The sequence below is a fragment of the Syngnathus typhle genome, linkage group LG4 (genome assembly GCF_033458585.1).
Source record: "Syngnathus typhle isolate RoL2023-S1 ecotype Sweden linkage group LG4, RoL_Styp_1.0, whole genome shotgun sequence".
In the NCBI taxonomy this organism is placed as follows: domain Eukaryota; kingdom Metazoa; phylum Chordata; class Actinopteri; order Syngnathiformes; family Syngnathidae; genus Syngnathus; species Syngnathus typhle.
This window is the reverse complement of record NC_083741.1, coordinates 8,950,061-8,968,284: the sequence shown is the minus strand read 5'-3', so window position 1 is coordinate 8,968,284 and position 18,224 is coordinate 8,950,061. Positions and strand designations below refer to the sequence as shown.

Genomic DNA, 18,224 nt, shown 5'->3' with positions numbered 1-18,224 from the left:
CAGAAGCTCAAGCTCCTTCCATACAACCCTTTCCTTGGCCTGGTGTTCTTATTTTACTGAAGAAAGTTCTGATCAAACTGCCCCGTGATGCAAGTGTTTTTGTTTCATCATCAAGGTTTAATAATTGTTGCTGTACTTTATAGCATCCAGTTAGAATGCTAAATAACTACCATCATTGCACAAGGTAGTTTTTCCTAACCAAGGAAGGGTAAGAACTGAACAATAAATTTATTTTTGAAGCTGTCATGCTGCGTGTTACTCTGCTAATGTCTCATTAAACCAACAGGTTCAAATGTACTGGAAATGGGGGGGGTGCATAACACAAGCATAAAAAGTTTTCTTTAATGTTAAATTGTCAGATTCATCAAAATAATACATTTGATCCACTTTTCCAATGTGGAGTTAATATAAAAATGTCTTCTATTTGTGTCCGATATTGACGGATTCTCTCTGGTAGCATTTTAAAACATGAGTAACCTAAATAAGGAATTATAAAATCTTCATACATCAGTTATTAGGTACTTCATAACATTGTAAAACCTACATTAACTGATGAGACTAGATAGTATCTACCGTATTTTCCGGACTATAAGGCGCACCTTCAATGAATGGTCCATTTGAAAACGTTGTCCTTATATAAGGCGCACCAGACTATAAGGCGCGACCATTAATGCATCATGTCAGATTTTTAATCCAAATTAAATCATTCTCCATTTTATCTTTTTTATTTCAACTTCAGATGCAACAAATGACTTTATGATCACAAAATAATGATTCATAGTCTTTTTGATTCGTGATTCATAGTCTTCAGCGGGCCACTTATGATTGATTTCATAAGACAATGCTTCGGGCCAGTTTAAATTTAGGAATTTGGTCCATATACGTATATAGCGCACTGCGCACTGTCAGCTTTTGAGAAAATTTTTGGGTTTTAGGTGCGCCTTATAGTACGGAAAACACGCTAATCAAATTGATTATCAGACACCTTGTTAACATATCGTAAAGACCAAAATAACTGGTATTTGATAGGAACAGCAACAGGTGGTTAAATTAGACTTTCAGTTTTTCTGCAATGACTCAGAAAGTGTGGTGTACTAGTACCATAAATCACCAAATGAGATGTTCAAACTTTATTACAGCAACTTCAACTTTGAATCCAGTACGGAACATCTGTTCAGCACAATTCAGTTGTACAATATTTAACTTTTATATACACACTTTTATCAAATCTTTTTAGAACTGTTTGTTTGAACTGACTTTTATTTTTAAATATGATTGTTGATGATTGAAAATACGATACATTCTATACAGCGAAAACTGTACATTAAATTGTAAAAACAAAGACACAAAAATAAAAAAAACATAACTAACACCTGAGTGCTACCCTAAGTTTTGCAGAGCGTGCTCGGGCGTTTTCTTTGACGTCATCCTTGTTTGGTGTGATCACCTTTTTGAACAAAGGACGCCAATAAGCACTTGCTATATCCTTTTTAGTCCCCACCAATTTGTCCTTTCCTGTACCTTTCTTCGCCAGGCCAAAGTGATCCTTTTCTAAATGAGACAAATCATCACCCCGAAGGAAGCGCTTGACCAGTCGGTCTTCTAGAGAGTGAAACGTGATGATGCAGAGACGTCCTCCAGATCTCAGTGCTGTCTGGGCAGCGCGTAGAGCAGCATGAAGTTGGTTCAACTCATCATTCACAAAAATGCGCAAAGCCTGAAATGTCTTTGTGGCTACATGTGCAGGTCGGTGGAGTTTGTCCTTCCGAGCATAGATAGCAGCTGCAGGAAAAGATTCTAGAGGCAGACACAAAGAATATTATAATGTCTACAATATTATGGTATTTGTGGTAATTGTCATATGATTACTATGGAATACAAAAACAATAAAGACATTCCTATTGTTGTTGAAGTAAAGGGTGGGAGCACTGGCAGCTAAGCCTCGGTCTTTCCCAAGGTTTGGTACTTTGTACGGCTGATGGGCGTGAGGGGGGTGGAGTCAGCAGAGCAGAGGGGCGGGTGGGAAAGTGACTTTTCAGGAGGTCATAAAGTTAAGGATAGGTTATGGAGGGATTTGTAGGTGAGAGGGTTTGTATTGAATACGGTGTCGGATAGGAAGCCAGTGAAGCTGTTGGCGGATGGGGATGATGTGTTCTCTGGATTTGTGGGTGAGGAGGTGGGTAGCAGAGATCTGGACATATTAACATTTTGGGAGATTAGTGGAGGAAAGTCCAAAGAGGAGACTATTGCAGTAGTCGAGTCTGGAGGGGGTGAACTGTGGTCGGCGAGAGGGAGGGATGGTGATGTGCAATGTTGCGGAGGAAGAAAAGGAATGTTTCAGTGATATGGTTGATATGGGATTGGGATGACAGAGTGGATGGAGTCCACCAAGGTTGACATGGGAGGTGATACTGTGACCATAGATGAGGAGAGTAAAATATAGAAGGAAGGAGAAATCTGGGACAGACTAGTTGTGTTTTATCGCTGTTCAATTTTAGATCAATTTTTGCCGTCCGGGTTTTGATGTCAGAGATGGAGTTAGTTTTTGGTGGAGATTTTGACAGGGCCGATGCCATCAGTGGAAATGTACAGTTGTGTACCCTGGGGAACTCCATGGCTAACTAGGGAAGTGCAGGATTTGGAGTTGGGTGGAGCGGAGATGGTGATGGAGATATAACAGAGCGTTCCAGTATTTTTTAAAGTAAAGGTAATAGTGGAGGTGCATCTGAAGTTGTCCAACTAGCTATGAATATTGAGTCCAGACTAGCCTCAAACTTTCTCATTTATAGCTTATTTTCCCCATGGTCATGTCTACCTTGAATACCTTTAAGTAAGGTTGGATATGTCTTGGCGATTCAGATTTTCTGGAAAGCAGCATAACCCTTGAACAATGACGAGAAGCAAAAGCGCCTCAATTTGTTTTTCTTAATGTGGAAAAGCTGCACGAGTAAACTCCTCACCCATCTCTTGGGGTGAGTCCAGTCACTCTGCAGCAAAAACACATTTTTGATGCTTGTACCTATCACCTTGTATTTTCTGTTGCATTCCAGAGCTACTGAAACTAGATGAGTGTGGTAGATAACTGTAAATCAGCTGTTGAATTCAGCATGACAATATTAGAGCAATCTTTTTCATGCAGATGTTGGCCCTGATGTCCGCCATTCCCTTGCTTGTGAACAAGACTCAGAGATACTTAGAACTGCACCTGCTTTGTGAAGTGGAACCCAGGCCACTAAACTGGACTCCTGCTAAACCCTGACTAAATGTATTCTCAACATAGACAATGAACAGAACCAGCAACAAATGGAGTCCAATGTCGGCCAAGAAGAATGTGGCTTCAAGTCATACCCCTTGGCAAATGACATGTGTACAGTGCTAATATATTCATATCATTAATACAGCATGAGTCAACAACTGATGGCAACAGAAATGAGATTATTGAATATGTACAGGCCAACGTATGCATGGACGTGAGAGAAGAGCAGCAGGACAGAAATGTAAGTCCATTTGGGCCAACAGAGCCTGAATGCATAGCAGATGGACATGGCGTTGACTGGCGAATGTGTCACTAAAATACTTAAAGTCAGTGGAGCCCAAATGTTTATAATTCATGAAGGGCATGTTCATATTTCAAATGTTTTTGTTGTCTGGCTGTTGCACTCAGCTGTCAGCACTTGTAACCCCCCTTTTCGATACTTTGGGAAAATGTTACCTTGCAGTTAATTTATTGGTATTGCCCATAGCAAATGCTAACGGCTGCTACACCCTCAGTGTTCACAGCAGGCTTGGAAAAATAAAAGGCATGCAATGGGACGCTGCATTTAATGTTGACAACCAAGTGTTTGTGAATGCCACTTTGCTATCACTAAGTTATCATAACTTCTCTTGACTACCGTATTTTCCGGACTATAAGGCGCTCCTAAAAACCTCAAATTTTCTCAAAAGCCGACAGTGCGCCTTATAGTCAGATGCGCCTTATACATGGACCAAATTCTAAATTTAAACTGGCCCGAAGCATTGGGTCATAGAATCAATCATAAGTGGCCCGCTGAAGACTATGAATCATGAATCAAAAAGACTACGGATCTTTATTTTGTGATTATGAAGTATTTTGTTGCGTCTGAAGTTGAAATAAAAAAGATAAAATGGAGAATGATTTGATTTGGATTAAAAATCTGACATGATGCAACCTGGCATGTTAACTGCAGTCACAAACACCAATATCACCCTTCTTATTCATACAACAATAACAACAATAAAACAAACTTAATACATCTAACAAAAAATTCATTCAACTTTCATAAAATTGTTAGTTTGTTATTATTTTAATCTTTAACTTTTCTGGTAGTGCAATTGACAACAGATTCTCATTCGCAATATCAACCTATCTGCAAAGCATATAGTAAAGGATATAGTTACATATTTACAAGTTCATTCACAATGGTAATGGTTCGTGGAATGTCAGGCTGCCCCTGAATACATTTTACGCAAATAAAGATCTTACGATCAAATGGTAACTGTACTTTCCTGTTGTTTTCAGTTCTGTAGTTTCCTCACAAATGAGCAATAGCCACGTCCACGATGCATGCTTGGAAAATCAATTGAAAATGTATATTCACACAGTCGATGGTTCTTTGTGTAATTAATCTAGAAAATAAGATACATGCCACTATGGGTCTGTCAGTTCTACAGTAATTGCGTGCAACACGAAGGAGTGAATCTTGGGTGTTAAACTTCCCATTCTGGTCAGGACTGTGACGTTCTGCCCCTCGTACTCTATCGGGAGCTGGCAAATTTCCAGGTCGAATGCAACGCCTTGCAATCAGTCTCTTTTGTAAAGGAAAGTGACTCAGGAAAAGGTGGGGAAATATTGGCGTAGATGGACCGTGTGAAGTCAACGTTATGGCATCATCATCCTCATCAGGAGAGTTCATTGTGCAACTCTTTTTGGGCCATATAGTCAGTGACATTAATTAATGAATATCAGGCAGCTCTGAAGAGAAAGCAGTCTCTTGTCTCCAACTGTTGTATTGTAAAATTGCCACTGATTTGTTAAAGTTAGTACAAATGAGTTTCTTCTTTCATTTTCCGTTTTTTCTTATCTTTTGAGTGTAGCATGCTTCTGTTAAACCAAATATTTTGGGCTTCCATTTATAATAAAGCAAATATATTTTGGGTTGTGGGGTTGAGGTTATACAGCATTTTAATATAAGACCGGCCCATATAAGACCTTTAAGAGAAACTGCAATAAATAGAGAAGTGAGTGATGTGGCATTTCTTTCCTCCTGCACTAAACAGCCCAAGGTGTGAGTCACACTGCAATCAATACAATGCCTGCACATAGAGACCAAGCCCAAGTCTCGCCTCACCAAGCCATGTGCTCTCTCTCCCTCTCTCTAATTCATCTTTCAAAGCTCCAAGAGATAGATCCATGGAGAAAAGGGGAGCTTACCAGGTGTACAAAAAGAACCACAACAATATGCACAGTACACATTGAAAAACACAAACATGTATATGTTGTTTCTCATTTGCCTTTTCTATAAACTGATGTTGTGGTGAAGAGACACAAGAGCAAATCCATTGCACAACAATCCTAGAACATCGACAGCATGGTGGACAAGACTTCAATTTAAGTGACAGCATGATGAAAAAAAAAAAAGAGAAACAGACAACTTAATAAAACATACATGTATGATTTTAGACATCACATTGCATTCCATCTGGCATTTCTCAATTGTTAGTGATTCTGAATATTTACCGTATACGATATGAACCGGGATTTAATAGGGTCAACAACAGTTTCCAGCAATTGTAATGTTTTATCTCCTCCCTGATCCATCACCTTATCGTGGTGGAAGGCTTCGTGTTTCCCCACTGATTCTAGAAGCTAAGTTGTCTTGGGCTTTATCCACCTGGCAGGGTTACCCATGGCAGTCAGGTCCTAGTTGAGGGGCTAGACTAGGGACTACTCAAAGACCCCTGATGAGAAACACAAATTTTGGTGCCCACTTGGACATGGGTCACCAGGACCAGGAGATCTGTCCGGGCACAGCCTGATTAGTCAACATGAGTCGCCCTCCCCATTGGCCCACCAAGTGTGGCAAGGGTCAAAGGGATCAGGTGGAGTTTTGGTGGATATTAGTGGTAAGGGATGCGTTCAAGATGGAGGAATCAGATTCACTGGCGGATATTGGTGGATATTAGTGGCAAGGATGCCTTCAAGATGGAAGAGTCAGCTTCACTGGCTTCACATCCAACACCGCGTCCAATACAAACTCCTCCTTCTCACCTACAAGTCCCTCCATAACCTGGGCTTTTATGACCAGTGGAACTCCAGAAGCAGCTGATTGATACCGGCCAGCCAAGCAGGATGCAGCTTTGGTGGTCTCTGAGGGAGAAACTCTGGCCCGGAGTTCAGTGAGCCCATCAAGAATTTCTTTTGGAACACTTCGAGGAAACTGGTCCATTATCTGGCATTTCAAGAGAGGGAAGATGTGCACCATAAACACTGTGGAGAGTGGGAATGGGGCACTGCTGACATCTATGTTGCACATTGTGAGAGAATAGTTAAAAACATCTCAATTGCACTGCTATTCCTTACCATGAAGAAGGAGAATCTGTGAAGTATGAGGCGGGTTCTCCCATCTGCGGGGTTGAAGTCACCAAGGTAGTTAAAAAACTCCCTTACTACAAGATGTTTGGGATCTGTACTATGGGTGTCAGACTTTGGTCTGCATTTCCAGAAGTAAGTTCGATTTGTTTCCAGTGAATGTTGGACTCCGCCAAGTCGGTCCTTTGTCACTAATACTGTTCATAACATTTATGGGAAGACTTTCTAGGTGTGGCTGAGGTGTTCAGTGTGTCCTGTTTGGTGTTACATCTCTGCCATTTTCAGATCAACTCTCACTGAGTGATTTGAGTGTCAAGGCATTTGGGTGGGATATCAGCATCTCCTAATCTGAGATCATGTTCCTCAATTAGAAAGGGCTTGAATTAGGATGAAAATCTGCCTGAGTGGAGGAGTTTAAGTATCTTGGGGTCTTATTCATAAATGAGGGGACTATGGAGTACGAGCTCGACAGGCGGATCAGTGCAGTTTCTGCAGTGATGCTAGGTCTGCATCGGTGGCGTGGTCAAGAATGAGCTGAGTTGATCAGTGTTGCCACCTTCATCTATGGTCACGATCTTTTGGCCATGACCGAAAGAACAAGATTCCATATACAAGCGGCTGAATTTATTAGGGTTTTGTTTACTTACATGCATGGTAGTTTTTTATATGTTGTGTTTAGTTTTTGGTTAATTCATTTTCAGCTTCATGAGCTGAATAATATGTTTTGGTTAATTCATTTTCTTATTATTATTCATATTATGTTTTGGACCTCTCTGACAAGATGTTTGACTGACACAACTAATCACTATTTTGTATTGGTGCAGTAAATGTGCTTCAGAGTTGGCAAAAGTGTTTCATGTTTGTCCATTATTTCCTGTATACTTCTTGCCCACCCTACAGCTACCTACAAATGATATAAGAAAATGGCAAAGGACAACCATTCACACTTACTTTCACAAATGTGAGAAATTTAGAGTTGATTAAAAAATCATGCATGCAAATGCAATAGGCAACTAAATAAATCAGACACAAGCAATGCAAACTCCACAAAGAAACGGTCGAGCTTTTTTTTAAACCATGAATCTTGACTGTTGAGCAGATGTGTTAGGCACATGCACCATCGTATTGCTTCGAATTTGTCAACGTGACATTTTATTTATGAGTGCAAGGCTGCGCCACATCCATAGCTCTTCATCATTTCATTATGCCAAACATGTTTTAAAAGGCTGGAAATGTGATGTTTTCGTAAATAGTGGTTTGGAATATAATGAAAACACAAACATTGAATGTAATTAAAATCTATGCAAAATTGAATTTGTTGAATCCAGTCATCATTATTTTTTCCTTGGTTTTCCTGCTATTCTACTCTTGCTATGTAGTTGCTATGGACACTGCAGGCGGTTGACAAAGAATGACTAATCAAACTGTATTTCCAACTACATGACTTTTTTGTAAATACTTGTACCTTGTGAATGCAAAACATCAAATTAACAATGAGTGGCATGTTGTGTTATATAACTATTATCAATCAATATCCATTGTATTCTTTATAGTTGAAGAAAACAACTGGAATTTTTCTTTCTATGGCAAAAAAATAGCTGCAATAAAATGAAAGGAAGGAAACAAACTCAGCATGAGTCATCTCAGACACAAGTCTAAATTTCATATTGTTTATACATCTCACAGTTGAAGTGGGTGCAGGTGCACACACCAAATTTCATAAATGTGTTATTTCCCCTCAAATGACATATTTTTCTTGTCTGCATTTATGGCACAATTGGTCACAGAGCCCCCAGTGCTACGTGCTTCAATAAAGACTTATTTGGATTGTTTCGAATAAGCAGAGACAGTGATTTTCTGTTGCTCTTCAAAAGAGCTCAGACGGCTGCTCTTACCCACACCTGTTCTCCCTTGGTGACGCTGACGCACATGCTGCTCTGTGCAATAACTCTTGACTACAACATTTCACTTATTCAGCACCTCAAATCTTGGAGGCGTATAAACAAAGGGGCAAAAAAAATAATAATCAGAGAAGAAAAATAATGCAAACAAATGATGTGTCGTGTGTAACCGTGTACGTGTTACCAAAAGTGTCTGGTGGTTCTGCGTGCATGCGAACAGGGAGACGAGGGGGACGTAGGGAAAAAAAGGCAACACCCCCCTCATCTCTGTTTGTGAATGCATCCTTTAGAACAGGGGTGTCCAAACCTTTTGCAAGGAGGGCCAGATTTAGTAACGTGAAGGGGCCCAGTAACGTTCGCTTCTCTTCCGGGGGGGGAGGGGGGGGGGGGTTAGGCTTAGGGTTAGGGGGTGCTAATGGGACGTCAAACGCTTCGTGTGGCGGGCTCCATCTAGTGTGGACGCGAGCTCAAGCTGCGGGCCGTAGTTTGGACACCCCTACTTTAGAAGATACTCTATACATAATCAAAATATACTGTAATTTTGAGGCATTGATCAAAATTTACTTCAGATACCTGCTTTTTGTCATTGCTATTAAAAAGAAAAAGGACTCATATATTCAAAGACAAATGAGTGACTAAGATCATTGCTCAGTGATTTTGAAATATTCCACTGGGAATGGGCTTTGTAGTCAACTTGTAGGTTATTTCGTTATAGCCTTTAGATGACTGTTGGAATTAATCAACTTAATGTCTCGTTACCTGCTACCACACTTGCAAGCTGCTGTGTCCGGGTGATGGGGTTGACACGCCGTGCCTCCACAATAGCTGAAGCTATTTTCCTGGCGTGTCTCTCCTCACCATATGCACTGAGGATAGAGGCAAGAGCCTGTTGATCTAAGGTATTCACCACGTCAGCAGCACAGGGCATGTCAGAGAACCTACGCACAATGGGAAGACCAATTAAAGTTGGCAACGTCATGTCCTTGCTGACAGCAGTGAATCCTGCCAAGGGTGAGATATGTATAACTGAAAACATGTATGGCTGATAGTTATCACGACAAGGATTTGTGAGGTCACGGTAGCCGGTTAAAGGGCTGATGATGAAATGTATTTTTATATATAAAATGATTTACAATAAATTTACATGGTAAGTGAGTATGGTGATGATTACCAGTAGCAACATGTGTAAACGTACATGTTTATTTACAGTGTTTCTACCACATATTCAGACTTAACTGTTAAGTTTAGGAATTCCATCTACTCATTGATTTTTAATATGAAATGATTACAGATTGTGGAGAACTCTCGCAATTTTTCACAGTTTAAAACATTTGTGGTTTAATTACATGTTCCATTACGTTTGTGAAAATATCCCAAAGATCAGAAGAATATACACCACACTTCTCGTGCTGATATGAGCCTGTTTTGAGGGGTTAGCACTGTCTCAGGCGAGTGACTTGCCCTATTTACGACTGGGCAACTGTCTTTTGATGGCTTGATTCTATTTACAAAGTAAGAGCCTAAATTGCGTGGATGAAGAAACTAAAAGCATTGGATGCAGTTGATTAAGAGCTAACGTAGACGGCTAATGCTTACCCTTTGATAGTAAGGGTGCCCAACATGTTTGCAACATGTGTGTGTTTCTGCATAATAGTGTCTCCACATGAGATTACACAATAAAGTCCGGCGACCGAAGTCCAGCCATCACTTGAGTGTGGCTCTGGATCTTGACCCAGCCAAGCTGATCATGTCATGAGCAGACAAACTTGATGCGGGGGTGGTTATCAGGGACAATAGCCTACCTGTTCCATAACAACGGGCAGAACACCTCCCTTCCAGGTCAAACCATGTCCCACTAAAATTACTTTGGAAGATCAATTGACTGAATTTTTGAGAGATGTTATCATTCAAACGGTAAAATAATATTTTTCAAACATTAATGATAAAATGTCTTGATCGCTATTTGTCCGACTGAAATTTCATGATTTGAATTTTTCTGAAGATGCTAATAAATTCTGGGGGTGTAGAGGATGTTTCCCTTATTGCCTAAAATGCATTTTCCATGAGTGAATTTTGAACTGGTGGATCGCAAGGGTGGACAACATTATGTATTTCAAAAGCGTATTTTTAATTTGTCATAGGATGCCATCTTTCTTACATTCCGATCTACAATTCATATTTGATACTAAGAAGAGATTCAGTCATTTGTGTGAATCTAAATTAGGATTTCAGGTCCTGCTACTCACTGAATTAAAATGACTCCTAATCAAAATATAGAAATGGCACAGCTGTCAATTTTGTAAATTAAAGATATGTCACCTTTCTCCATCCATTCTCATGTCCAAGGGCCCATCTTTGCTGAGTGAGAAGCCTCTTTCTGCATGATCCATTTGCATGGAAGAACAGCCAGCATCCAACAGTACGGCATCGATACTGCCTGCTTTAACATGGACGCTAGCGAGCAGGGCTTCAAGCTCGCTGAATAGTCCAAGTAATGGTTTTATTCGGCCACTAAGGAGAGAAGATCATCATCATCAGTTAATTGTGCATTTGCATGTTTTTTTAATGAGAGGATGTCTTTTATGGTCTCATAAAGGTAGTTTCTACAGCTGATATCTACCACAATGGATGTTACTAATTTGGACATATTAAAATTACATGAGGTGCAATTAAAATAGCATATAGGAACAGTTGTAAAGTACGAACTAGTGATATTGATATACCAATAAGATCATGAATATCCATTGGGTATTGACTATGCTCAAAGTATCAATACTAAGGGTGTCACGACTCGTCCCCGGTCATTCCATTATTGTGTATATGTTGCCATGGTTTCTGTTTGCCTCCCATTACCTGTCATGTATTTAAGTCCTGTCTGCGTGGCACTACCCTGTCAGATTGTTCTAGTCTCTAGTCTTGTTTCGTCTCTCGTCTTTCTGTTCTCGTCGTTCTCGTCTCTCTGTTCTTGTCTCTCAGTTTCAATTAGTTTAGTCCTGGTTTGTTCTTGCCCATTGTCCTGTTGGTTTGTTCCCCTCATCCTCCCTTCCAACTCCCTTTTCCCTCAATAAACCCTGGTCCAAGCTGCATTGGGTCGCCCTGGCTCCATTCCATCCGTGACAAAGGGTGTATTCAGGAATTCAGGGCATTGTTGGAATAAGCTCTTTGGATGTATAGACTTTAGAATGCTTCATTTACCTCTGCATATCGAATATATTAAAATTTGTAATGTTTTTTTTCTTCTTCACAGTTTAGGATAAAGCGGTTCAGGAAATGCATGGATAGATAAAACCATTCCGAAAATGGATGGATGGATCATTACAATGACCTTAATTATTTATAATTTAATTATTGTTTGATTTATGTTAGGACAAGTTTTTGAAGAATGATCGTGGTCACCAAAGGTAAAGTTCATTTGACAAATGTCATTAACATGTCATTTTGTTTTCTGGCAATTCAATTAATTCATAATTATGCTAATTTATGTATTCATTATTGACACTTCTCTCATTTGTTGTTTTGCGAACAATGGTGGCTAGTCTGAAGTTCAGGTAAAGAAAGATCAAATGTATCTTTGGAGGTTATCACTATTATCTTGTGAACAAAACTTGTTAAATGGTCAGTTACTGCTATGTGTTTTATTGGGATCGAAATAAAAAAGATACAAAGTATTGTATCGAATCAAAACTGTCTGGTATAGTATATCGCAAGTACCAACCAATTCCTTAAATAATTTTGACGGACATCATCAATCAAAATGGTAAATATATAATGTAGACATTGAAGTTAAAGACAGAGTAAAAATAAAGGGATCATTGTGATACAGAGGTTGTTTGTCAACACGCACCATAACCAGACACAATTGTTACAGTCAATTGATTTATTATTTAGGTTAGACAAGCTGTTAGTTACTAGCTGACCCTAGATTTAAAAGCGAAGAAAAACATACCAACGGCAATTCAATTTTTCTACTCATGTACATTTAAAAAAATGAACATGATATTCTTTGGAAGCCTTGTACCTGCCTCACCTATTCCATTAGGACTTTCCAATAACTGACAGAACAAAGCCGTGTACACTCAGTCACTTCCTCATGCTAGCACGGTGAGAACCTCCAGCCACACTCATGAAAAATGAATGTGACCTTTTAACTTTGTGTGATCAAAGATGATGGCACAAGAAAGCAACAAGAGTAACCGTCTATATATTAAAAGTACAAAAAATAAAATAAATAAATCTTCTTTTTCTCTTTTGCTACCAATTTACTATTGGTTACTATAGTACCGTTCAATCTAAATGGTGACTTCAAAGCTCCCATACTAAAAGTCGTAGAAACTGTGAAAAGAAATCGTGTTTACCACTGAGCCTGCACTACAGAGGAGGTGGAAAGTACATCAGGCAAAATCATTTCACCATCGCGAAGACAAATTGGCAATGTTTGAAGCTCCAGCCGAATCGGCCACCACAGGTCAATTAAAGGCCATGTCATAAAAATGTGTCTTTAATCGTGTCTTAATTGTTTCTACTGAGGTAGCAGTTGTAATATCTATTGGTAGGGCATTCCAAAGCTCTGGAGCCCGAATAGAAAATGCTCTAGACCCTGCAGACTTCTTTTTCACTAAAAGAATAGAGTTTTGTGAGCGGAGGTTACGGGTCGGAACGTAAGATACGAAGGCGCTAAGCCATGCAGTGATTCATAGGTCAATAGAAGAACCTTAAAGTCACATCTTAAATGGACCGGGAGCCAATGTAAGTTAGCTAATATTGAGGTACCGTAATTTTCGGACTATAAGTCGCACCGGAGTATAAGTCGCACTAGCCATAAAATGCCCAAAGCAGTGAAAAAAAAACATATATATGTATATAAGTCGCTCCTGAGTATATGCTCATTGCCATGCACCACTCGGTGCGTCGTGTTTGATAGATAGGAATGGAACCAGCCTAGTGCTGACCCTGAAATACCAACACAGGTTTTGAATATTGAAGTCTACAGTGTTGAAGGCAGCACTAAAATCAAGTAATAATAATACCGATGAGGTGTTTGAATCCATAGCTATGAGGAGATTAGTCACTTTAGCAAGTGCTGTCTCGGTGGAATGATTCACTCTAAAGCCAGACTGAAAAGATTCAAATCGATTATTGGCGACCATATTATCAATAAGCTGCTGAGCTACTACTTTTTCAAGAATTTTTGCTATGAATGGGTATTTGAAACCGGCCTTTAATTACCAAGACAGTCCGGTTCGAGATTTGGTCGCTTAAGTAGCAGTTTAATGATAGCGGTTTTAAAGGCTGTTTGCACTATACCAGAGGAGACAGACTGATTAATTACATTTAATTATTAATATTTCTTGGTTTTCAATTGGTGCGTCCATTACTTTTCTACGACTACAATTTGAGTCCTTCCACCCACACACAGGTGATAATACCTCAACTACCTTAATGAGGACTGCTATTTACATCATGTTTTAAAATTGCTAATAAGGTTCTAAAAATATGTAAAACAGTTACATAACATTTTTAAATTATTCATTTTCTTATGTGTGTTAGACCGAGAGTTAGATACATAAATGGCTTATGTAAGGTCTTTTATTATTAAAAAAGACAAGTTCTTAGTGGTGTATGTGCTAAGGTCCAAGTGTGGATTTGTACGTACTTAAAAGAGTCCTGAACTATTTATGGTTGTAGCATCTCACAATATTTTTATGTGATCAACTTGAGCATGGAACTACATATATTTTTTGTTTTGAAGATATAATAGTAGAACATACAAACGTATTATTTAATGTTACTGAACAACCGAGCCATTCAATTAGCAACTCGTGGGCCATATGGGGCTCAGAACCAGTCCTACAAGTGGCCTAACTTTCTGAATTCAACTGCATTCAAGGGATGCACTGGGGACTAGATCGGTACGCAAGATTTCCGAAATCCGTTTCGTTTGATAACATTAATGCAGCACTCGCGTAGCCTACCTACATTGCTGAGGGTGTTGTTTTGAAGTGTGTAAAAACAGGAGTCATGCCAGAAACCTGGGGGTGAAACGTGTCTGTTTCAACTTTGAAATGTAACATTGACAATGAAAACCATCAATATAGGCATTATCATTATCAGCTGTTTACCAGGTGCCTAATGTGTATGATCTATATTTCTTGATTTGACAATTTGACCCAAGTAAATTTGTAATTGAATAGCCCTGCTGTATCATAAACTCGTTGATAACAAAAATAATATTAACTTTAGAAAAAGAATCCAAAACAAGCCATCTGTGGACAATGGTGTTCAAAATACTGCTGCTCTTCACAAATCATGCCAGAAATACTCCCTTGTGTTGACCTGCTCAGTTCGGTTACCTGCGTCACTGAAGCCAGAGACAAGATGCTGATTGATTGCTTTCAGCAGGGGACCAGTGATGAAAATATCTTCAATCCAGTGAAGGAAAAAACAGTCGGTTATAAACATAGAACACGCAGATAGAGACTGGTGCTCAAGTGTTTGTTCATATTTTCAATTTTTGTTACCTCAGTTCAGCTTAAAAAGGTTCTAAAATCTATCTGGGGCCAGTCTATGCAACATGACTGTGAGCAACAATAAATGTCATCACAACTCTTGTGCGCACACACACACACAGAAAACCTGTGCACACTAGCAATGAATACAGTATGTTAATTCTACAACACTATTAGAGGACAAACATTTTAAGTTTTCTGTGGAATTTCGACCAATCCTATCAATCTAAAACGAGTTCGAGAATCAGTATTTCTGTTCGAATCATATTTCTGAATCATAAGAAAACATGAGCACAGAGTGTGTGTGAGCGATCTTGAGAAAAAATATGGCCGTAAAAACGTGTCAACAATTTCGACAATCATTAACCAAAAGGAAGCCCTGAAAGCGGTCAAGCCATCCAAGGGGATTACCATCATCTGTAACATCAACAGGCGGAGGGAGGCTACCCTCTCGTTCACCGGGGTGAACCCCAATGTGCAGGCGACCAGTCGGAATTTTCTGCCTCGCACACCAGCTCGGGCTCCTTTCCAGCCAGAGAGGTGACATTCCATGTCCCAAAAGCCAGCTTCTACAGCCGGGGATCGGACCGCCAAGGTCCCAGCCTTTGGCCGCCACCTAGCACACTTTTCACCCGACCCCTTTGGCCCCTCCCACAGGTAGTGAGCCCATGTTTCCTTTTCGGGCTTTTCCTGGGCGGGCCCTATGGGCGGAGGCCCAGCCACTAGACGCTCGCTTTCGAGCCACAACTCCAGGCCTGGCTCCAGAGGGGGGCCCCGGTGACCCGCGTCTGGGCGAGGGAAAACAAAACTCATTTATATTTTTCAGCACAAGGGGTTCGTGTGAGACGTGCTTTGTCTGGCCCCTCACCTAGGACCCTTTTGCCATCGGTGACCCTACCAGGGGCATGAAGCCCCAGACAACTTGGCTCCTAGGATCATTAGGACACGCAAACCCCACCACCACGATAAGGTGACGACTCACGGAGGGACCGTGTTTTACAGTATGAGAAAAAACACAGTGGAAGAATTTCCCACCTCCTTTGAGACGTGTCTTGTTTCTTGTTTTTGTCTATGCAATAAACATCAGCTAAAGTGGACCCACCTATTTTTGGAGACCTTGGAGGCAGTATCAAAGAGCACTACTCCATGCTTCAGACACTTTCATTCTGGTAGTGGACTTGGGCAATGACAGTGAGATTTGAAAAGGCGTAATTGGAAAGAGCAACCTATTTACGTAGTTTGTACTTGGTACTTTTACACGAGTCCTATTATTCCAAAGTAAGTACTCTACCAACCTCTGGATTTCAGTGCTCATCAACTATTATCCATAAGGGACAGACACCATGCTCAAGCACAAGTTATGTGCAATAGACACCAGAACAAAAAGCTGCAGTTTAATGATAGACTTCATTGTAATGCAATTGGATTGACAACTCCATGTCTTGGCTACATGGGTGAAAGACGGGCACAGCTGTCAACTGATCAGGCACTACTAGGTGGCTTGGATGTGATCCTGACTGACTCTTCAGCAGAAACATGGTAGAAACTCGGTTGTGTTCATTGTTACACCCAGAGCTGGATGTCTGGGACTCTGTGCTGTGGACAAATAGTATATTTAAAAGCTAAATGTGCTGTGCTAAATGAGTGTCAGTGGGGTCTTGGTCCTGCCACTAGGAGGACTGTTGCGCTAGAGATCGGAGAGATTGAAAGTGAAGAAGACACATGCGAACAAGAAGGCAGAGTTGGAAGAAAATGCACATTGTTTGAGTGTTGGTGCTGTTCTAAAATAAATATGAGTTAAGAACTGCTGAGAAACAGTATGTAACTCTCGGTTGGATTATGGGAAGAAAAATAAAATGTTGAATACAGTGCATGTAATAAGTTATCCTCACACGCAAGCTGTGCTTGCAGTTTCTTTGGAAATAGATTTTATTAGCTTTAAAAGGTTTAGTCACAGTTGTGTTTTGTGATTTGCATTGAGTTTATACTTTTCTCAAGACATTAGGGCACATAAAGTAGGAGAAAGAAAATCCTTCAGCCCTGGTGGACGATGCACTGCGTAGGCTGTGAGGGCCTTTTATTCAGGCTTCCAATAATATTGGTTAATTGCGAGATTTCTCTAGCTTTTCTCAACTTGCATCACGAGTAGGCGTACAAGATTTTACAGCGGGGGTATATTGCTGCTGACAGAATAATGTTTATAAACTCTCTTCTAATTGTCATTCCCTGCTCAGAGGCGCATTTTTCTTGCCGATTCCCCTGAGAGAGATTTCCCCAGAATCTACGTAAGAGGATTCCTTCCCACACCATGGTCTTGGGAACATCTCATTTTCATCCTCCCTCAGCTTGCTCATGAACACGCATACTTTCTGTCACCATGGCATCGTGTCTCCCTGTACTCTCACTTAGAGTTTCTTCTTTTCTTTTTTTTTTTCTTTTTACTCTAAAACACATGCCCTCTCAGATCTTATAGATCCACCAAGGGAGGTAAAATCTCCCTCACATTGTGCAAAGTCGTGGGCCCATACTCTGACAAATGACTTGCTCGGCCCACCAGGTCTGCGTGGGGAGGGAAAATCTGTAAGCTAAGAAGGGAAATGGACTTGATTGGACAAAGTAACTCAGTAACCGGTGAGGAGCATTTGATTGGGCTCAGGCAAGTCATGAGACACACTGTAAAAAGTGCAATAATGTATCACACCTATCGTATTTTCCGCACCATAAGGTGGCACCCTTATAAGCCTTTAATTTTCTCAAATAACGAAGGTTCGCCTTTTATTAAGATGCGCCTTTTGTGTGGACCAAATTCAAAAATTTGTAAATGTTGTGTGGCTGCCGCCAAACAGGGACGTATGTATGTAGGCGTAATATGTGGACCTGTTGAACCAATCAGAGGACATTCCGTTTTATGTACATAGATCGGGGCGGTAAACCAATCAGAGGACTGTGCGGAATACGTAGAGTGCGTACCTCCGTCGCCATTCATAAATAAATACAAATAAAACAGCATTAGGACCATCTAAAGTGGCATCGACAAAGACAGTCGGGATCATTGCCGAAGAGCAATGTGACGACGACAAGCCAATGGCGAGAGGGAATCTGTTTAATGGCGATCTTGTCCAACTGTTTATTTCGAACAAAGAGGATGAGGACTTTAATGGATTTGTGTATGAATATTGAATAACAACTAGGATTTGCAAATTCTGG

General features: G+C 40.3%; 1 protein-coding gene across 3 annotated transcripts in view; it reads right to left on the bottom strand.

Moving 5' to 3' along the window:
• Positions 1 to 1,115: 1,115 nt before the first annotated feature.
• Positions 1,116 to 18,224, bottom strand: part of mettl15 (methyltransferase 15, mitochondrial 12S rRNA N4-cytidine) — a 35,415-nt gene continuing 18,306 nt past the window's right edge. For 2 of the 3 annotated variants that reach the window (XM_061277101.1, XM_061277100.1), the window contains exons 4-6: positions 10,831 to 11,022; positions 9,271 to 9,449; positions 1,116 to 1,797 (exon numbers count right to left, since the gene is read on the bottom strand). In XM_061277101.1, coding sequence (XP_061133085.1) covers positions 1,367 to 1,797; positions 9,271 to 9,449; positions 10,831 to 11,022 — 802 coding nt within the window. In that variant the 3' untranslated portion in view covers positions 1,116 to 1,366. The remainder of the gene's footprint in view (positions 1,798 to 9,270; positions 9,450 to 10,830; positions 11,023 to 18,224) is intronic. The other variant, XM_061277102.1, reaches the window with a different exon arrangement.